Consider the following 23112-nt stretch of genomic DNA (forward strand, 5'->3'; position numbering starts at 1 on the left):
TTAATCTAAATAATCTTTTTGTCATTGAAACATCTGAAGCTACAAGTTCCCTATTCCATAATTTTAAACTGTACTAATGGTTTAGAAGAGCTACACATGTTTTAATGTATCTGTTTCATATTATAAATTATTTTACTTAATCTGAACATTAAAATTCCATTACTGTTATTTTTTAGGGTTTTCTAATGGAAAGAACAAAGAGCAGATTTAAACTAATATGTACAATTTTATATTTATGCAATATTACTTAAGTAAATCAGCCACCCTTCAGTATGTTTACCAGTTATTCACAAAGGTTATCAAAGGTCTTATCATGAAAGTTCAATTAATTTAATGACTTTGTAGTTCTTTATGTGGAGAATCTAGTTTATCTTATTTTGTTGTAGTTTTACACCAAATTATTGGTGTCTGTGCTTGATTGCATATGCAAGCGAAATATTGGTAGTATATACATTACCTTTCAAGTTTAAAAAAATTATATATGCATGCTAAAGAAACTTTCTCAAGATTTCATTTGGACACAGTTTATTGAGTGAAATAAACACATTTTAAAAATAGATGTTACTTGTATATCTCAACAGAAGAAATTTATTTTTTATTTATGCAGAAGAGTTTGAAGGGTTAGAAACAGTGCCAAATTCTATTCTTTAAAAAAATCCTGAACTTAATTAATTTAATTATTTTGTCTCTTAGAACCCATAACTTAGTGAATAAAATTTCTTTAATCACTTTTAACATTAAATTATATTGGAATAAGGTTAAAGCATAATATATTATAAGGGTTACTTCGACAAACATAGCAAGTAAGTATGCTCTATATTAACACTTATAACACTTCCAGAAACAAAATTGTGGATGAAAGAAAAACAGAAAAAGTATGTATTACTTTTGATTCATTTTGAAAATTAATTTATGCCTGGATAATTCTGAAGGGGGATTATGGAAAGGTGGTTTCGTAATATTTAATTTTTTTCTGTATACTACGGGTCAGAGAACTCCAGTTTCAAGTTCTACCTACTCATCACTACGATGGTACGCATGGGAGGAGTAATGAAATGTAAAAATATCTTCTTTGGGTTCAAGAATGGTTTTCTCTATGCTTCCTACTTCAAACTGAAATTCTTCTACTTAAGCTTTAGATGGAGGTTTGCCGTCAGGGAAACACTGGTTTTTATTGTTTGATCCCGTGCTTAAGTAAATACCTCAGACTATTGTGTACCCTGTCAGAAGCACGATTGCTTAATTTTTAAGGTAAATGGATTTTTGTTATGTACCCCTTGGGGGACAAGGAAAAAAATTGAAAAAAAACATATAAACTTTTTTGGTGCAAAAGTGCAAAGCCTACATACTTTTTTGTTATACTTAGATTTAACATAAAAAATACGATAACGGTTTTTTGCCATTATATTTGAAAATATTTACGGCAAATATAAAAGTCCTGAAATAAGCCGTCATTGTGAATGTGATAAGTTCATCATTTATAATAAAATTTATAATTCATTTTTCTGATAGTCCAAAATTCTGAAGATATCTTTCTTTATGTAAGAACATTACATAAAGTTCAAGTTCAAACTTTCATCAGTACTTACTTTGGTCCTCAGAATTTGAAGATAGAGAGTGAGTGATAGATGAAGAAGTTATATTTTGATATACGAAAAATAAGTTATAAATTATTTCAATATTAAATACTTACCTTAGTGGGTTTGCATTGAGTATACATAAACAGAATTGTGTAAACATATTTTAATTGCAATATAAAATAAATAAATAAATATAGTAAAAAACATCGTAATTGTAGTGTGGTATAAACCACCCATAACTTAACCTCAAAATGACAATATCACATCATAGTAATTTATATTCAATAAACTTATGCTATAAAACGCTTTTACTAATTTATAAGATATGAATACAAATATTTTATAACAATTTACAAATAAGTAAATCTTTTCAAACATCATTTTTCACCAACCTTAGATTTACATTTGAATTGATAATAATTACTTAAAGAACTGTATAAGCTTAAAATCACAATTAAACATTCAAGTAGTCTAATGTCTTGATATAAAATTAAATAAGTGGCTCTATAACAATAAAAACTCTATTTAATACATGAATTTATTCTAAAATAACTTTTGTAAAAATGTTAAAAAATTAAAATTACGCATTTTGTCAAATAGAATTATCTTTGCCTATGTGGTTACAATGGACTTTTCATTCCATAAATAAAACATATTTAAATTCTAACACTAATAGAAAAGAATTATTACTCAATTAAATTGAATAAAAAAACATTTAAATAGGGAATGTGCAGTTTAGCAGGAAAGACAATGAGTATCAACAAAAATATGTAGTATTAAATCTTTTAGGACAAGTATAGCCCACAATTTGCGTTGTCCAAGAAACCAATGTGGGCTATACATGGTCATGTTTTTGTTTCAATGTTTGAGTCACAAAACATCATAAAACTATAATCCTTATTCTAACGTACTTCCCATAACCTTTCAACAAATATGTTACGTCATGTACACCTTTTACTCATTGCATAACACATGTACTTAGTGCTAATTTGATATTTTGTAATGTTATTACATCATTTTATTTATCCTTATTTTCCAACCAATAATACTACAATAATAGAATACTTATAATGTATTTTAATACATTTTTCATTTTCCCTTTTCTACTTTTGTCCTCTTCAGTACACCCTTCAGAAAGAAATTAGCCATTCCAAAAGTATGTGCCAGAAAAAATTACAAAATGTATATCGTCATAAAAGAGTTAAGACTCATAAGTTGTATATATTAAGTTCTCGGTTTCGTAATTATTTAAAATAACAATATTTACAAAATTTACAAATTTTCTACAACATTTATAACTCGGTGGGGTGCTATTCCACCCAAGTTGCTCTCTCAACGTCCAAGGTCGGACTGAGTTCATACAGGACCCATCGAGCAATCTCACCAAACGGCCGGTCATACTGCTGTACCGTCGTCTCGTTGAGATGCTGTGGATCGGTATGGTGCCTGCTCAGCAGATGTACCGCATGGTAGCGCCGCCACGCCGTCCACTGCGCCGTGCCGTACAGCTGATCCACCAGGTTGTGCACCCCGAACAGTTCCGGCACTCGGTGTACCAGGTGTGGTGACCGCATCAGAATCTGCTCCGTCGGCACCTGGCCCCCATTATAGTACCACTCTCGTGGCAAGTAGCGCCTGTAGCTCTCGAGATACTTCTGTAGAAATCTTGCCTTCGGATGTCCAATCATTATCTAAGACAAAATCAATTGCTGAGTTTGTCATGAATTTATTAGACAGGATTAAAATTGTGACAACTACACCAATAGTATCTACATGCAATACGTTTTCAACAGTGAACTGGAATTCTTCTGTAGAACGACGGTTTTGAACGTTTGATGAAAAATTGTATAAAAACTGCACTGTATACACAAGTAAAATTTCATATTAAAATGATAAAAAATTGAACTATAATACCTTATGCTACCGCATAACGTTATTAATTGTTAAGTTTAAGGATTATTTTAAATAACATTAAAAAAATTAAATCTAATAATATTTTTATTTTTTAAAACACAATTTTAAACTAATTATTTCTTAAATATTACTGGACATGACCGATAAGTACAAATTAACATTATATTTAAACTGTGTAAGTTCAAAAGTTAGCCAGTCTAACATTCAACTTTGGCAAGAACACTGAACTAGTAGAGTAAAACAGTAGACAACACACCAACAAAAGCTATCCTGCCACTCCCTAAGGGCTGCCAACTATAAGGAAAAAATTTCCTGAGAACTGGAAGAAACTACTTCAAAACAGTCAAAACTTTATCATTCGTTTGGCTGCGACAACTGAATGTGACTTTTAACCAAAGTTTATAATTTGTTACAAAGTTATTTGTTTATGTCAACCTCAAGTATCTTATATAAAAATAACAATACTCTGTATATATTTCTAAGAGCAATGGTATATAGATTATGTCATAACCTGTAGTCAGATGGGAATAAATGCAACATTTAAAAACCACTTTAGCCTTTTAAAATAGACAATTATGGCTTCCAGATTTGTGTTGTAGTTTTCTAATGTCTCCGTCAAGGCTATTCTAGCAGTGAGTTAATTGCCAATTAATGTACATTTTGTTTTATGATTGATGTCAACAAAAAATCATTCAGTAATTTTTCACGTTAAAAATTTTAATGAAAACCTATTTTCCCCTTGGTATAACATTTTTTTGATTAAGGAAGTTTTTTGGGACTAGTATATCAGTGGAGTAATATTTTTACTATGTTATAACAGCTACCTAATAAAAGCTGCTTACTATGCTGTTGTAGAGTTACATATAAAATATGGTCCGTCTGAATGGTGAATAACTTCAGCAACTAACTTGAACTGAATTCTTGTCATACAGAAAACAGGAATTAGAGCCCTAGCAGATCTCCAACCACAACAATCATGCTGCCAATAATTTAAATCTCTGTAAATAATTACCATAATCATCCTCTGCATTCAGATTATTCTGTAAACCCCACCCCCCTCTTTGAGGAAGAGACACCACCACTATAATACTTGACATAGTGAAGGGTATATATCCTACTACACCGAACCACACTGTCCAAAAAAAGATCTTCAAATGCCGGACGAAAATTACAAAACCTCCAAGCAACAACCAAAACCTCGCTTAAAGAAGTTGCAGTCCCAGAAATAGCCTTAAGAAGCTTCAAGAGCACAAGAAATGGCTTCTTAAGGGACCTTTGTATACCGTAAAGAAATTTATAGAAAAATCCAAATGATGAATGGACAGACGCCATTTATATTCTCGATGTATGCAAATAAACATTTGATTAGCTAATTGATTTGAAAAAAAAACTATTTTGTTATCTACCTGATTTCCAAAATATTCCTTGTACGGCCAGCCCACAACCATCTCGTAATGTAGAAACTTGTCCAGGGGCTGGAGCACAACCATGTCTGTGTCCAGATACACTCCACCACTCTCCATCAGCACCTGTATCCGAGCCACATCAGACGAGTGGTACACCGAGCTCAGCGGTTGGCCGTACACGTGGGTGGGTCTCCTCATGGAGCTCACCTTGACTGGTACTCTCGAGAGACTTGACAGCGACATGATCAGAGACCAGTAGTGACCCGAAAGCTCATCGCAGTCACAGTGGATCCATATATTTCCTTGCTGAACCTAGACACATTTCATTTTGACCACTTTGAACCAATAAGTAATACTAGATACAAAATATTGATCTGATCAATGTACAATAAGAAAACGTAATGTGTTTTATACTCTTTGTATTTTAATGGTTAGATCACAACTGATGCTGCAAAATAATTTGCTCTGATTTTAATGTTTTTAGTGTCACTTATCAAGTTTTCAAGGCAGTGGGACTAGCTATTTAAGTATATTATTCTACCAGTAATTACGTTTTAAATCACAGCAAGGCTGACGCAGGGGTACGTATTTTTTAGTTGAAAAAATTTAGATGTTCAGTTTAATGACAAATGTTTTTAAATCAGATGTACTATATGGCAGTGACGTATCTAGAAAATTATTAGAGGAGGGGCTGTCACAATGGGTGGTTTAGGAAGTATAAAATACTCTCGAAAAATAAGGGATCAGAAATCTTCACTCGAAAAATTATTGAGCTTTAAGAACTCATAATGTTCTAGCTTAAAACAAACTACGAGGAGTAATTTTAATATTTATCTTTCAAAATTTGGGGGGGTGGCTTGAGTCCCCCTTATATATACATCCATGCATGGTATCATACTGACACAAAGAACTCTGCTAGACTTTTTTTGCTAGAACTTACAGACTTTTTACAAAACTATCTAGTGTAATGTTCTTGTTATAAAGGTCAAGTATATTTAATTTTTTGTGGTTTATCTCTTATAGCAGAATAAGTTTTACTAATCTCAGAATCATGACACTTTGTGAAATGTATAATCAGTTTTGTATGATTAATAACTTGGTAGTGTGTTTTTAATGTAGCCTTTGGAAACAAAATATTTAATAGGTAGTCATATGATTACTATAGATGAAATAAAGCTGACTTAGTTGCACCTAATGTAAGACATGTTTGTAAATAAAGTTAATAAATACAGGTCTTCATTCTTGAGACAGTAAAATGTTATTATTACTAGTAATTGAAATTATTCAATAAACTATCACTTGAAATTAGATCCTTATACAACAGTTTAACAAATTTATATTATGTCATTGGTAAGTGCAATGTATTCTATACTATTAAAAAATATATGACATAGTGATCAATGTAACATTTTTACTAGTTTTAAAATATTACAGGTTGTTGATGCTTTCAAAATACGGTACTTTGGGATTATACCGACCACACCAGTATGAAGAACACAAAAATAGAAATTTATAGAAACAAACATGATAGAACGAAAAAAAAACAACTCTTCAATTACAAAATTACAAACTTACAAGCATTTCCAGGTATTGTGATCGGTATTGTTGTCGCTGTTATCTTATCTTTCTCGAGAATCCTGATTACGGCAGGCCGCGCGGCATCACGTGATTTGCACGGTACATCATTGCCTTTCCATTACAATTCAATTTATATTTCTGATTAGCCCCTCTAGAATTTGATATTTTACTGATAGGTACTATCTCGAGGGATGTTTTTCTTTCGTCGACATCAGCGCGGGGCAGCACCGAAGGTGCTGTCGAAGCCCGCGCTGATGGCCGGAGGCACTCGCATTTTGGGTGGCGGAATGTGATCAAGAATAAAAACAAGTTTTGAGTGTTTTTTTAATAAAAAGTTTAGTTTGGTAAATGTTTGTTTTTGTTGAATTTTTGTGTTTGGAGAAATGTAGAGGTAAAACACGGAAGTACAACAAAGCGATGCACCAGCTGAACGGGCGGCGAGACTCTGCAATCACGTTATCTACTAGACGCTCGACTTTGACCTCTGTCTGAGGATGGGGAGGTGTTTGCGATAAGACAATTCCTGTTTTATATTGACGAAATATTGTTCTACGCTAATCTAGTAATCAGTAGAAACGAAATGTGAAATAACGATTCATGTCTGGGTGTGGTCGGTATAATCCCAAAGTACCCAAAATACATATCATTTTCTCATATTGTCCTTGGCTCTTACATAGACTTAACAATTTTTTTGTAACCAATCAATTGTGCTACAGAAAAGTTAAAAAAGCGCTTGGTATAAAACATAATTTTTGTAAAACACAACAGTACCTAATAAAAACAGTTTTATAATGAAATAATCAGTTTTAGAAAACAAAATATATACTTAAAATGTTTAAATGGTGGAGTGATTAGCTAAAGCCTTTCCTACCAATTGCTGATTAACTAAATATGATTTGTGTCTGTATAGATGATAAGTGTTGAATGAGTTGGTACATCAAAACTTTACAGACATTCGAGTTCCATTCATTAATTATGATTAAGTCCTTTACGACCAGGTGACTGAAGGCACCGATAAAGTAACTACGTCTACAACAGCACTGTCAATGGTTACTGTACTAGAATACAAGGTATTTAATCAGTTTACAGATACCTAATTTTTTGGACTAAATTTTTTCAGAAATAGTAAATACTAATATAGAAAGAAAAAATGTAGGGTGTCCAAACATGAAACAAGGAAGTTACGGTAGTTGGCTTGGGTAGTCAGGTTGGTTCTCAGGTAGGCCAGTTAGCTCTCGGATAGGCAGGTCAACCCTTGGTTAGGGCAGATGGCCCTTCAGTAGGTCGGAATTTTTTAGCAAGATTGACAGTTAGGTTAGGTGAGTTTTTATTAGCTTACTTCAAATTCATAGTTAAATACCTCAACCATACCCCTACCAACTCTCTAGTTGCTGATGTTAAGTCAATAAAGATGAAATTGGGTTATTATTAGTAATTTTCTGGAACTTTTAAACACTTTTATCATTAAAATTTGTGTTGATATAAACAACAGTAGTTTATATATGTTACTCGGAAAGTTGTGTCTCTAAACCTGGGCAACAATTACCAATAAAAAAGAATTAACCAAGGAAACACTATCTAAAGAATCTTACCTTTATTGCAGAAACCACTGATAAAAAAGAAATGAAATTAAGTGACGAAGAGCCAAATATTATGTAGTGTACTGTATTCGGGATGATTTTGTATGGTGACCCAGTGACATTGTTAAAGGAATCAAATGTAAATTTGTCATCGTTATTTTGTAAAGAGTACAATATTATCAATAATAAAATTAATATTACAACAAACAATAATTTGAAAATGCATTTGTATTTACGACTTATCATTTTGAAAAAGTGCTTAACCTATGATATTTAAGAGGTGGAAACACTACAATATTTTAGAAAATCTGTATTTTTAGAAAACTTATTTTAAATTAGTCTAAGTTAACTCATGATGAGATTCACGTTATTGACATTTTGGTAATAAAACAAACATCTTTTTAGATGTTCAGAATTAAGCACAAATAATTATATATTTTACATTAGAACTTAACCTTGAAATACTTTATTTTATACATTAGATGGTTTACAAAAACATCATAGGCCTATGCCTCAACTAATATGGGTTGGAACCTTGAACTTGGAGGTTAACAACCGTGCGTAAAATGTAAATAAACAAACAGAATGGGCCAAAGAGTAAATTAAAGTTATAAAGCTGCATAGCATCCACAGAGTATCTGGACCTTTTCAAAGGTCAAGGATAGCTCTTACATACTGTTTATATATAATAATAATGTCCCTGTCCCCAAAATGTGACATAGGAAGGTTTGAAAAGAAGGGTGAAAAATACGCTTCCCAAAATTTCCTTTTAAAATATCAGGGAGTTTTGTCATCTTGAAAATAATTAAAATGGAGGCTTCTTGAAAGGAAATGTATTTGTTTGTGTAATGCACTATTTAATACATAACATTAATATATGATAGAATCAACCATGAATACAATATCAGATTTAATAGCATTGTTAGATAGTAAGGGTATTTTATCGTACTTTGATAAACAAATGTATTTTTATGACGCAATTAAAATCTGAAATAATACCTTTGATTTTAAATTAAGTTATTCCGATTACCAGTATCGGAATTTACAGTGAATATTACAGTATTACCAGTATAAACTATGTAGTGTGTTATTTTGCAGTGTTTTTCAACTTTGGAAGGGAGGAAATGTGGTGTACATATCTGAATCCAATATAAATAGTCAGCTATCTAAAATATATTTGTTAAGATAGGAATGTTGATTGTCAATCTGGCCGTTGGCGGTTACATGTATGTGACGTCATATGAGACCATACCTTTTGAAATAAATCCTATTGGCTACTGAGGTCACGCCACTTCTCCCCGCCAACGTTCCTTACCGTTCCAGCTGCGAGTGCTCTCGCTCAGTCCAGTTTTACCCACGGTCCGTGAAACCCGCGTCCTCCCGACCAAGATGTAGTCCAATAGTTTTCCTTAATTGGTGTAATTTTATTACCCAGTTTATTACCACCGGCCACGAACATCACAAGAGTGTTTGGCAGTTATATGATTTTCGTGGCATTTAAACGAGAAATTTCAATTTTTTTTACGATTGACGAGAAGAATACTCATTTCGTGCTCGCTACCTCACTCATTGTGTTCCTCAGGGATCTGTGTTGGGCTGCTTGCTCTTCTTAGTCCTGAATGGCCAATGCAAGTTACTATTCGTAGATGAAATATTGATAGCAAGATTACATACTCTGTAGGCTGCACTTCTAATAGGTGGCTCCGTTTTCGACGAGGCTGGGAGTTGGTCTGAAGGGAACAGTCTCAAACTAAATGATGTCAAGACCCATCATCTGCTAAGTTCACTTAATAGATTGCTGACATAGTAGAGGACCGGAATGTGAAACTGTTGTAACTTTGGCAGAACACGAGGTTGACCTGGAATCCCCACATCGATCACATGTGTTGTGAAGCTGACAAGAGTTCCATACCTGCGTAGTTACAAAGACTTGGACGATAGTTATCTGATGGCTGTGCATTACGCTATCCTTCACAGTCTTCTCATTTGTAATCCGATATCATGGCGACATTCTGGGGGGCTGATAAGATACTTATGCTTCAAAAAAGGCAATCAGGATAATTAAATCAGCCGGTTATTTAGAACACTGAAAACTATTTTTTGCCGGCTTAGGAATCTTGTCTGTCTTTAGGCAGAATGTTTTAGTGCTCTACTTTTCATCAGGAATAACGTTGTCAATCTTTGCAGAAGAACTGAAGTCCAAAATCATAACACTCGTCATGCGGGTGGCGTTAATGTTCCAGTTCCGGGTGTTGGCTTTCCTCCACAATGAATACATTTCCAGTTTCTGCTGTGACATTTTTAAATCGCCATAAATGTTTAATAATTAACTCATAGAAGTTCACAAATTGAACTTGAATAGTTCAAACTAGTAATAAAGGAGGAACATGTAGCTCATTACGCCTTAACAGAGTTAGAGGATGGTTTGTTTTGACTCCTACTACTACACTCAAGCATTCGTCATTCCGTTTATTTTGTTATCTCCTTTTTGTTGATTGTTATTGTTGATTGTTTCAGTTGATTTTAAATTTTGCACTTTTTGGTATTCTAGTATCGCGTGATGGTTGATAATGCTTAGATATTGATTAGTATTGTTATTTGGATAATTCAGTACCTATATTAATTTAGTAATGTTTATCTTCTTGAGCTATTACTAAAATACATGCATACTGGATTAAAACCATTATTAAAAATGTTATTACTATTGGAATGCATAAATAAATAAATAACAAGTGTATTGTATTTATTTAAATTTAGGTAAAAGTGTATTTAAACAGGACGTGCGTATTGGTAATTTTATTTGAGCCATAAAAAGAGTATTTTAGTTTGCTAAATCTTGTGTTAATGTGATATTATTTTCTGTAATGCCACACAAAATGGATTTATATAAATCGTCATCTATCTTTTGGTTACAATATACCAACATACCTACTTTTGGTTTACATACAGTACAAGCCAATACTTGCCTCATCTCCACTAAGTACGTTTCGTAGCCATGATAAACCAATTAAGCGTTCTTAGAGATGTCGTCTTTTTGTAGCTCTACAGATATCGGCTTATCGGAGATCTTTAAAACCTTCCTTAACCATCCAAATCTTAGTAATTTCAGCCAAAACATCCAATGTCCTTTCAGTTATTGAGTCACATAGTAATGCGGACGAATCAATAATATGAGGATTGTAATTTTATAACCTTCATATCTGGCCTGAATTAAAGATTTGGATTTGGGGAATTTATTTAAGTAAGACTTTAATGTCTAGCATTGTCAGAAAGTAATATTATGTAAATATTACATTTTACTAACATCAATGTTGTTATATGATAACACAGTCAACATTAACGTTACGTATCTCGCTTATATGTAGACTATTTGTTACAAGGTAATGTTTCTAATAATATTACATGAGCAACACTACGAGCTACCAGGTTGACGAGAAAAACTCGCATTACAGAAGCAGTGCACCTTAGGGCTTCATAACGTTATCAAGCCTTCTTTTGTAAATTAAACGGGGAAAAAGAAAATGAGATGATTGACAAATGGAAATGCCTAATACTTATTCGTCTAATACTAATCCTACACCTACTTGACTGTGTGAGTGTTGATTTGAGGAAGCGAGTGGGATTATATCAAGTTGACTGCGAAGCAAGCACGTTTCAGTTACTGAGTTGGAAGGAATAAACATTGGAGAAAAGTGTGTCTATATTATTTCAAACATTTTTAGAAGGCAATTCCTAACATTAGTGTTATGGCAGTTGTACGTGTTAAACGCCATTGTAATGAAGAACCAATTGATGCATTACTTTTAGCTTGCAAAAGGAGAAAGACTGAAAGTGATAATTTAACTTCTGTTTTCAAGTTCGCTGCAACAGTTGATAATCAGGTGAGTCAATTTTAACATTTGCTATCATTCTTGCCATTATAAAGTATTATTTCAAAGGTAGATGGTTTTCCACAGGTTATGTTTATTTCAGAGACAACTTGTATTTAACTTTGTAATGCCCACTCATTATCAAATTAAGTAAAATATGTTTATTGATGTGTTTGGTTATGTAAAAAATAGTATATTCTCTAGAGCTGAGGTTCTCGACCTGGGAGTTGTAAAAACGTCATGGAAGAAAAAGCTACGTTTATAGCCATAGGCCTAACAACAGGTCAAAGTTTTGGGTAATTGTAAAAGTAATGGTGGTATCAATTTACATTAACGTGACCATGGAAAGGTATGTTCATATTTTTTTCCTGAAAACTACAATTTTTCCTGAAAACAATATTGAAGATAAAATTCGTCGGCAACGAAAATCAAAGGAGCTACGATTTTTTTTAAATCCTCTGAAACCTCCGTTTTTGACAGTTTCCTATAACTTCACGTCTGCTCAAACTCAGTATAGCCAGATTTTAAAAACCGATTATTATACCAACAACGAGAAATTATCGTACTTTCATATAAAATAATCGTACCAAACACATTTAATGAAAAAGTATGTTATGTTCGTATAATAAATTATGTTATAATTATCTTTTGGTTTGTTACTTGTATAAATTTGTCGAAAATCTTTCATGGTACGATAATAACTACCCATCGTGTATCTTACCGGCGCATAAAATCAATGAAATTATCCTACCTTTACGATAATTAGGTATCGTACCTCTGGCAACACTATCCATATTTGACAGTTTGGTATTACTTGGTCAAATAAAGAATGGACGCCATTTTGAACTACCGTTGTTCCTCCACGTCTATTCTTATCCTCCTAGTTCAGTAGTGGTAATGGCACACCTTTGTGTTGGATGTTCGGTATCTCACGTGGAAGCAATTCGTAAAGACGAGTCTGACTAATACGTTAATCCTGTCAACGATGCCTGCCCACTGCGCACTGCTTGCTCTTTTAGAAAAAAGAATTAACTCAAGCTTGCAAAAGTCGAATCCCAGATCACGTGATGCCCCTGCTCCTTAACGCAATAATGTCCGAAAGGCATCAATATAATACAATAATATACTTTCCCCCCAGTTCATATGCACCTGTGATAATAATACTTGGCTATAAATGCCCAAACCATTAAAAAAGTTCATTTTCCATGGTCACGCTAATGTAAATAAATACCGTAATGGCCGGAGAGGCAAAATACGAGTTATTAACTTATTGGCATTGTCCTACAGAACAAAACAATATAAGGTTTGACGGGGTGGAAATGAGAAATAATGAAGTTCTAGAACATAAAAAAATGGAACAACTGTTCACGCGCGGAGCAATATTTCCATGTACTTCCACGTCGGGCATCAAGTGACCTTTTATGACCATGATTCAACCTTGTGATGACGTTATCGGGCTACAAATTAATTAGTTGGTATCGAGTTATGTAGTTGTTATCGAGTTGGTATCGAGGTAAGGAATTACAGCTGTTAACTCTCCCGTGTCTGTACATTTTAGAAACCGCTTTGTTTTGTATGTATAAGTGTGCCTTAACCAGAGGACGGGACATACATACGCATGAGACACGAGGTAGAGAATTACTACGAACTGCAAGCCACAGAACAGTGGTTTTTGAACACCTGCCCTCGCAGGCAGGTATTAATTTTATTAACAGACTGCCAAATTCAATAAAAAATTCCCCAACGCCCAAGGCGTTCAAAAGGCGCCTTAAACATCTCTTGGTGTCACAAGCATTTTATAATGCAGGGGAGTTTTTGGCATTTAACTGGGAGACCGCCCAATTACATGACTGATTCTGCTGTTTAAAGTGGGATATATTGGCGAAGGATGAAAGGTGCATAAGTGTAAAATTGTATGTGTAAATGAGAATTTTGTGGCATGAATGTAAAAAATTTTAGATTAAAATTTGTGACGTTTGCTATACAGTGTAATATTGTCGCTGCAATAAAGCTGATTTGATTTGATTTGAGTTGAGACAAGTTCCTCCGGCCATCAGCACGGGCTGCGCGCCGGTGCTGGTCCGTGCTGATGTGAACGAAAGAAAAACATCACTCGAGATAGTACCTAGGCTATCAGCAAAATATAAAATTTTAGAGGGGCTGATCAGAAATATAAATTGAAATGTAATGCAAAGGCAATTATGTAAAGTGTAAAAAATAATAAATCATGAAAAACCCTAATATAAAATATATAAATGGACATTAACAGAGAACACTTACCATTAGTGTGTTGTTGGATAGAGCTGAGTGGCAGCAACAAAAAAGTGGTAGAGCCTGGTATGTAGGTGGGGATATTTGGCCTTGAAAAGGAAATTCTGTAAGGTATCTGACAAAATGGTCATCCTGGACACCATAACGAAGGATGTTCGCCCTGACTTCTTGCCAGTGTCTCAATGGCACGACCGCAAGATGAACAAACACACTCATTATTAAAAATTCCATGTTGTATTAAAAAGGAAATAATCTCGCTTCGGTCAAAACGTAAAATCTGAACATGCTCTCATGCTCTACAATTCCGACACAATTCACTACGATTCGTCGAACTAGTGGATGGTTGATTCATGATTGTCACGCACTCACTCGATCCAAAATACAGTACACGATATTCTTGTGAAGCACTGAATTCTGCCCTGGAGCGCTTGGCTGCAGATAACATTTAAGTAAACAGATTATCCATACACCACACACAAACAGAACATGAAAACATTAAAAAACTTAACTAGTTATGAATATACCCCCTAAAACCATGTTATTTGTCATTTGCACCACCTAAAACTATATATATATATATTTTTGTTCAGGAGGGTGAGCAAAATATGTTGATAACGTCAAATTCGTGATTTGCCAGGTTGGCCTTTAACCTCATAATTGCCAAATTTTGTAATATAGTATGAGTCTAAGTGTGGCTGTGGGTAGAGTACGATAAGCAGACCCGGTTTTTTATATCGATTATTATAATCATCGATACTTGATATGTTGGGAAAACTGTAATAAGCGGTCTACACTCGTTATTCGATTGCTATTATTGAACAATTCAATATATTATCCAACTTTGATGTATGTAAAAGCCTCCTCTTACACTCACATGACTCGAGATTGGGCTTGTGGTGTCAGCATCATCTTACCGCCGCTTAGGTCTACCTACTGTGTTTGAGTAATTTAAGGACTTCAGTATGATAAGGGGCCACAACCAAAATTGAATGAACTATCAATTAGAACGGTTTAAATGCTGTCAGACATGTTTACCCTGCAAAATAATTACTAGTAAAGTGAAGTACTACGTTGCTCAAATGTAGTGTAAGTAAAGATTTTTAATTTATAAAAATAAAACTAAACCATTATAATTTATATAACCTGTAATCTAAATATAGCATACATTTCTTTTCACATATAAAAATATAGCTTCACTATAATACAATCTTAAAAGACTGTAACTTAATTTAATTCAATATTATTGTTCCAAAATAATTCAAACAAAGTTAAATCATGTGTACGAGGTGTGTCCAAAAAGTATCCGTCCTTGACGTCTGGCACGAACTGACGTTACTCGGCGGCAACGGCAATCTGGTCCCCTTCAAAGTACTCCCCTCCACAAGCCACTACCTTATACAACGCTCCTCCCACTTCCGGAAACACTCCTTAAATTCATTTTGCGGAATGGCTTACAGGTCCTTTGTCGCATTTTGTTTTATTTGTTCAACATTGTCAAATCTTTATCCTTTCAAAGGAATTTTTAATTTCGGAAATAGTCAGAAGTCACAAGGAGCTATGTCAGGATTGTAGGGAGGCTGTCGTATTTGGTTGATGTCGTGTTTAACCAAAAAACGCTGAATAAGATTTGAAGAATGAGCTGGCAGCCTCTTATTAATGAGCTGGCACATTGTCGTGGTGCAGGATCCAGTCACGACTTGTCCACAGTTCAGGTTGTTTCCTTCGCACTGCATCTCGTAGCCGCCTTAGGACCTCAAGATAATACTCCTTATTCACTGTCTGGCCTCTTGGAGCATATTCGTGATGAACAACGCCGTCCTGGTCAAAAAAAATTGTCAGCATTGTCTTGACATTGCTTCGACTTTGTCTTGCTTTTTTCGGCCGTTGCTCTTTGTGAGTTTTCCACTGTGAAGATTGAGCCTTTGTTTCAGGGTCGATGAGCCATAAACCCATGACTCATCCATCACCAGTTTAATAACTTTTTTAAATAGTCCTGGGTCACTTTTTATCAAATCCAGATTGTCCTGTGCGATTTCAAGTCGACAGTTTCTTTTGGTCTTCTGTCAGCAGCCGAGGAACAAATTTTGCTGAAACACGGTTCATTTTTAAATCTTTGTGTAAAATGTTACAAACTGACGATTTTGGTATTCCTAAATCTTCTTCCAGCTCTCGGACTGTTAATTGACGGTTTTCGTTAATTGCTGCACGAACACGTTCAACATTTTCAGCGTTTCTGGCTGTTAAAGGCCTGCCAGATCAGTCATCATTCTCCATTGATATGCAGCCATTTTTAAACCGCCTAAACCACTCTTTTATTTGTGTATCGCCCACAGCCACGTCACCATAAACTTTCCGTATCATAGTAATCGTCTCTGATGCTGAATGGCCAAGTTTTTGGCCAAATTTAATGCAAATGCGCTGCTCAACACATTCAGTCATATTGAAATGCGGCGCACACACATGGCAGTACTGTACGGAACAGAGCGCTGTGACTCACTGAGTGACCGGATCGTATTCAATGCCTAATATGGGAAGGAGTAGGCTCGCCCCTCCCCTCCAATAACTGGTTTGAGCCGGTCGGTTACACCGCAGCCGCCTACTGGTCGGTACTGGTATGCTACTTGAGTAATGGCTGATACTGTTGGGAGATACTGTTATTTGTCTGTTGTTGTTTGTTATTATTTGCTGTTGTGTTTTGTTGCCTATTAAAAATAGAGTGTTGAGGTATTACATTCCATTAACCTGTTACCATGGTAACATGTTAGCAGACAATCCAATCTCGGAATTGGCATCATGCTAATCATAAATACAGATCATTTGAGGGTATGCCACTCATTGTACTGCAGCCAATTTAAGAGTTATTTTACTAACCCGTATTTTTGCATCATTTTGGCCACAGCTTCTTCCTCTATGATGTTTGTTTGTTGTTTATTTTTCCTCTTTTTTTGGTATAATTTGTCATTATACAATTTTCTTGTGCATCTCGTTACTTATTTTTCTCTTACATTTTCTAATAGGTTACATTTTGTTGTGTGGTTAATTTCAAGATACAGACACTGTTCTCTCCTTTTTGTTATAAATATTTTGTGCTAGTGAATGTTTTGTGTTAGGGTCAATCTATTTCAAATCACCCAGGTCATGTTGCTCAACATTTTTAATTTGCCTAATTTTTTTATTATGATTTCCCTATGGGTAGACAATCACAAAACACTATTTGAAAAAATTTTACAAGCCATAGTTTTTTCCTGGCGGCCATTTTTTAAAATGGCGGTTTTGCAGATTTTAGTAAAATACGCGGCTTGCGAAAAGTTTAATTGCCAGGCTATTTTTAAAGATATCAGAATAATCCAAAAACCAGTGTGTTCAGCATAAAATGAACTTCAATTTGACATTATAATAATGTTTCTTTTGTGCAAGAAAGTCAGTCAAACTTGTTCTGTAAAATCTCGGAAGAAAATCATCAATAGCCTAAGTAACTTCAAAGTAGTCTATTAAATATAACTATAATAAGTTTTAAACATTCTAAAAATGTATTTCTTGATTTATGTACAATTTTGCAGTTTATTTATTTTTGTACATTGTTTTCTTACTTATTCTATAACACAGAATATGCAGCCTAAATTAAGTTTTTTGGAATTTGTGTGTTATTAAATTGTCAAAACGTCCTACAGAAAATATGACGTATGGATTTTTCCTTTTTTTTTCTTAGCAATAAATTTGTCATATTTTGCATGTTCTCAAAATCATAAATTAACAACAAATAGTACAGGTAGATGCAAGTATTATGGTACTATGATTTGGTGGGATTTATTATGGATGATACTCCTCCAATAGACGAACCATTATCTATAAATTATTGATTTAAGTGTATGGCACAGGACCTTGATATTCACAGATAAGAAACAAGAGCTCGGAAGTGCTTTCGAGTCTAACAGCATAGAACAGCAGCACCTGAATGCCTCCTTTCTTAAGCTGGGATCAAACTCATTAACAGTCCTCCGAAACACTAAATTTAGAAACCAATCCAAAAAATTTTAAACCCAACTAAAACACTACCTGTAGTCCTGTGCTCTTTATTTAGTTGGTGAGTTCTTGGAACACACTTGAGATAGATATTCATGGCAGTGTTGTGATCCTGGGGCTTGATCCCACAAATTTTGTATGTTTGTATGTGTGCCTGCGTACAACTGTATGGAAAGTCGAGAGAATGGATTTAGTTTATCAGATAAATACCATCACCATATGAAAAATTTGTATTATTATTGGTCATGGTGGAATATCATTATACTTACTGTTGGTGGAAGAAATCTATTCTATTCTATACCTTCTTTTATACTTTATTTATTATTTGATAGGAAGTTCAATATAGAATGACGTCATGTATAATATTAGTTCTTTCACTGCAAAAAATTGGATGATATTACTATAGAAGATATTACTTGTGAGTTGCTACGTATCATTTACTTCGTCCTAAGAAAAGGGGGGCAAATTATGTGTTGCAGTTCGAGGACAATGTACAGTACTAGTAGGTTTATATATGCAAATGTAGAGTTTCCCCTTAGAATATATAAATCTTTTGCCTTTTAGACTAGAAGATGCCAGAGCTAAAGAAAATACACACCTTTTACATACAAGAAATTATGAAAAAAAATTTAAGCTGGTTAAAGGCTGCTTTAGTAAAATAATATTGCATAGTGAATAGATTAAGACCTAAAAGGTGTTTTTTATTGCAGTTTTCTGGATTCCTGTAAAACCAAGAAGACATAATGGCTCCAAAAAAGGGGCTAGTCGGAAAAGACGCCTTTGCTAGAATGAATTTCTTATATCAAGCTGCAACTTTATGCTCATCTTTCTCCTCAAGAGGTTCACAAGATTTGGCTGCTTATTATGGTTCAGTGTTCAGAAATGTAGCAAAGAAGGCAGTGGTAAGAGCTGAGCCAGAAATGAAAAGGAAACTTTGTAAAGGCTGTAATTCTCTTCTGATTCCGGGAGACAATGCCAGAGTTAGACTCAAGAAGAAGCCAGATCCACGGCTTATTTGGACTTGTGCGCGTTGTGGAACAATTAAAAGATTTGGTGTTAGAAAAGATTACAAGATTTGGATAGAACGCGAAGGTGCAGTGGTAGAAACAATGACATTCAGTAATAATCCAACAGTTGTTAAAGAAAAGGTTAGTGAAGGAACTGATGAAAGTGATGAAGTCAAGAAAGAAGAATCAACTAAAGAAGAATTACTTTTTACATCTTAGTGAATAATAGATTCAAGCAAATTAATGTAACTAACTTACAGAGTTGCTTGTGAAAATAAAGTGGTTAATGTATTGTCATTTGTTTTAGGTTTGTGAAATTATTGTTAACCCTTTGTTATTATATTAGTAGATTATATACATAACATAATTTTTAATCATTTGCCATAGTAGTCAGTTAAATTAAAGCTTTTTAACAGGGCTTTTTATTAACATGTGGAAATTTTTATCTTTGAATATTTTCATTTAGCAGTTGTATGCATCGATATGTACATCCTATTTATGTTGAATATGAAAAAGTGAATCAAGTTATAGTACACATAAAAACGTACACATACTGTAGTAGTACGTTTTACTAAATTCAGAGCCTTTCAACCTGAAAGACTGATTGTGTGTTCTTCAAAGTAAAAAAATCAGTTACTCAATAAACCAAGAAAAAAATTGACTAGTTTTCTGAAATTTGTACTATTCTGAAAGTAAAACTGAAAACCTTAATTTGTCTGTTAAAATTGGAAATTTGTAAAATCCCTTGAATAAAACTAACCAATGTAAATACATGCACACTTCAAACTCTCATTAACATAAAAACTCTTACTATATATTTTCATTTATAAGTCAAAATCTTTGTCATCCGACTATATACTAAGCATTGAAAAAGATCCAATCAATATTATTTATCTATTAAAATAGTTGACATAAGGATTGGATTTTAAAAAGCACCTGCTTACAGTGTAAACAATAGTAAATATCAGATATGATATTAGAGTATCACTATTTTACATATTAGACAGATGGGTATAATACTATCTGACACTGTAATATTCTAAATGGATTAAAAATGCTCTGTCTCTTCTGAAACAAAACTACATCCGATTCTAACCAAAGCTGTGGAGGAATGGCATTCATTAAACAATTTAATTGCAGAGTAATATGTATGTTTAAAAAAAAGTAGTGTTGTCTTTGGTTTAACTAAAGATCTTAAGTTTCAAAAATATATCTGTTAGTGTTGGTAGGTTGAATACTCTTATGCTTTATGCAAAGAGTTAAGATGCTAAGAATATAGATACCAAAAATGTCAAAAGATTATGAGTAAAAAAAGTCACTCTACAGGAATAAGATTATTTCATTCCAAAAAAAATCAGCTTAATTGATTTTTTATGCAAGCGAAAGGTTTGTTTCGTTTTTGTGGTTTCAGCACCCCAAATTGCAACTGCATAGGACAAATACGGATATATACAGCCAAAACATGCTGTTAGGATTTCTTTCTTGTCAGAAAACTGTGCAAGCTTCCTAATAACAAAAGATACCACTGACTCATGATTAACGTTAACAACAGAACAAAGTGTACAATAAAAAAATACATGAACCTGAAGATCCAGATTGACTAGAACAAGCACCAACTATGCCTTACTGCACAGAAAAAGTAAAAACAACTGAACAACTCACCTGCACCCACCAGAGATGATAAAAGACTGATTCATAAACCTGAGCCACTCATGTACGTGTTTGGGTTTTTTATGTACAACTTGCTCTGCTGTTTAACCATGACTTAGGCGACCTCATCATTATGCCTCAACATTTTTTTACACCTTTTAACAACTTGCTGTTACAAAAAGAAAGAAAACAAAGAAAAAGGGAGAGAAAGAAAAGAGATTAAACATACCCGAAAACTGCTTTGAGTCCTGACAGGAGAAAATTAACCCATGCGTTGTCACTGCACAAGATTCAAGTTACGAGCACGAGAAGTCACAAGTACAATCACATGTCACACCAGCACTGGTAAAAGTGGAATACTATCAAGAAAATCAATGTCGGCATCACCTGCAGCATCACAGCGTGTCATCCCGAAGTATGAGACGAGAAGGCGATGGTCAAGGGGAGGGGGTGAAGGTAAAGGCAGCTAGCTACCTCTGGCCCTATGTTTTGGTCTTAGACCTTCATATCTTGGTGTGTGTATGAATTTTTACTTTAAACAAAGAATCATACTATTATTTAATTGACTGAAAATACACCGAACAGCGTATTGTATATTTCAGTATAAAATTAAATGTAAACAAACTTAGGAGTTTTTTTTGAAGAGGGTTAACCTAATAAATCACTTTGTACTAAAGACATTCTTTAAGCTTTTTACTATTTTAAAACACTGTCCTCACTGTTCAATGTGCAGCAAACCCTTTTTTGAACTGTTCTCTTGGGCTTAAGGTGTGTAGTAGTCATGTTTCATCCAGAGACAACAGGAATTCTGAATTTCACTAAAGTGCTTGCATTTTGTCCTTGTTCAGAAGACTATATTGGGGTATTACAATTTTTTAATGACTTGCTTGATTTAAACAAGCATTAAACAGTCAAGTCAGTATGGCTGGGAATTACTTTCAGTTTTTTTCAAGAGAAGATATTAACCGAAAGTAGCCTCAGTATACATCAGTGCTGCCATCTCCCTGTCCTTGCATTGACATATGAAACTGCCCTCATACAGTACCGCTATTTACATAATTTACAAAATGCAAACTGTAATGTAGTAAACGTTTAGGATTTACGTATCAATGGCCAAAGGTACAATCTGTGGTGTGGGTGCCAACATTAGCTAACACTGTGCTGTTTGTTTAAGTGTTTAAAAAAAGAGATTGTGGGAGATGTTACCTACTATAGGCCTGTGTCTCTAATTCCAATATTCTCCAAAAATTTTGAAGGTAGTTTTTAACCAGTATTTTTCACATATTAAAAGTAGTCAATTATTAGATACACAAAATTATTGTTCTAGATCTAATCGATCAAACATTACTGCGTAGATTGAATTTATGGAATCCATACACTTTTTTATTTTATACACAGAGAGGAAAATGTAGTAAGAATTTTCTAAATTTGTCAAAAGCTTTTGACAGTGTAGAACATCATAAATTATTTGATGTACTTTTAAAATTAGGGATATATTGAATTGAACCGTCATGTTTTAAATCATATCTTTTTGAAAAAGAAAACAATACATTGAAACTGATTATTACAAAGAACATTACAAAATCAGATACAAAGAAAGTTTTAAGTTAAATATCAAAGAAGTAAAATATGGTGTCCCTCAAAGTTCCAATTTGGGACATCTGTTATTTTTGTGCTACCTTAAGAGTCTACCTGGGGTGGTATGGCACAATAATTCAGTGTGTCTTTATGCTGATGATACCAATGTTATAGTCTCCGGCAAAGTATTGAAACTTCATCTCATATTGGCTTATCACTAATTAAAGATTTTTTAAATAGTAAAAACCTTCTTTAAAATTAAAACAAATCAAATTGTATACCATTTTTAATAAGGCAGGCAAAAATCAAAAGTAAACCTAATATTTTTATTAATGATAAAGTTATTCAAGTTCAAGTAACAAAAGTTTCTTGGTCTGATAATAGATCAAAATTTAACATGGGACGAGCATGTACATAATTTTCTATGCAAAACGTCTAGCGGTGTGTATGCATTTAGACACATGGCTACTTAAGCAATGTAACATAAACACATTGAAAATAATTTATTATAATTTAATTCAATCTAAAAGCCGGGTCCACACTGAACAAATGTTTGACAAACATGTTTTACAAATATTGTTCGTTGAGGTGATCAGGGACAAACATTTTAAAAAGTTTGGTCAAACATTGGTTTGTCAAACAAAAAAATTACTGTT

The 23112-nt window shown here is 33.7% G+C and overlaps 2 protein-coding genes across 3 annotated transcripts in view; one reads left to right on the forward strand and one right to left on the reverse strand.

Moving 5' to 3' along the window:
* Nucleotides 1-1728: 1728 nt before the first annotated feature.
* On the reverse strand, nucleotides 1729-8629 carry LOC124364312. Its single transcript, XM_046819688.1, has 3 exons — nucleotides 8071-8629; nucleotides 4901-5212; nucleotides 1729-3271 (listed from the first exon to the last, which is right to left on the reverse strand). The coding sequence occupies exons 1-3, from the start codon at nucleotides 8302-8304 to the stop codon at nucleotides 2891-2893; spliced, it is 927 nt and encodes a 308-aa protein (XP_046675644.1). The 5' UTR covers nucleotides 8305-8629; the 3' UTR covers nucleotides 1729-2890.
* LOC124364311 (probable RNA polymerase II nuclear localization protein SLC7A6OS) overlaps nucleotides 6138-23112 on the forward strand; it is a 34184-nt gene continuing 17209 nt past the window's right edge. Inside the window, exon 1 of one of the 2 annotated variants that reach the window (XM_046819687.1) lies at nucleotides 6138-6250. In XM_046819687.1, the coding sequence (XP_046675643.1) occupies nucleotides 6242-6250 (9 nt within the window). In that variant the 5' untranslated portion in view covers nucleotides 6138-6241. Of the gene's footprint in view, nucleotides 6251-11587; nucleotides 11940-23112 lie in introns of those variants that run through there. The other variant, XM_046819686.1, reaches the window with a different exon arrangement.

This window comes from Homalodisca vitripennis, chromosome 6 (assembly GCF_021130785.1).
Source record: "Homalodisca vitripennis isolate AUS2020 chromosome 6, UT_GWSS_2.1, whole genome shotgun sequence".
Classification (NCBI taxonomy): Eukaryota; Metazoa; Arthropoda; class Insecta; order Hemiptera; family Cicadellidae; genus Homalodisca; species Homalodisca vitripennis.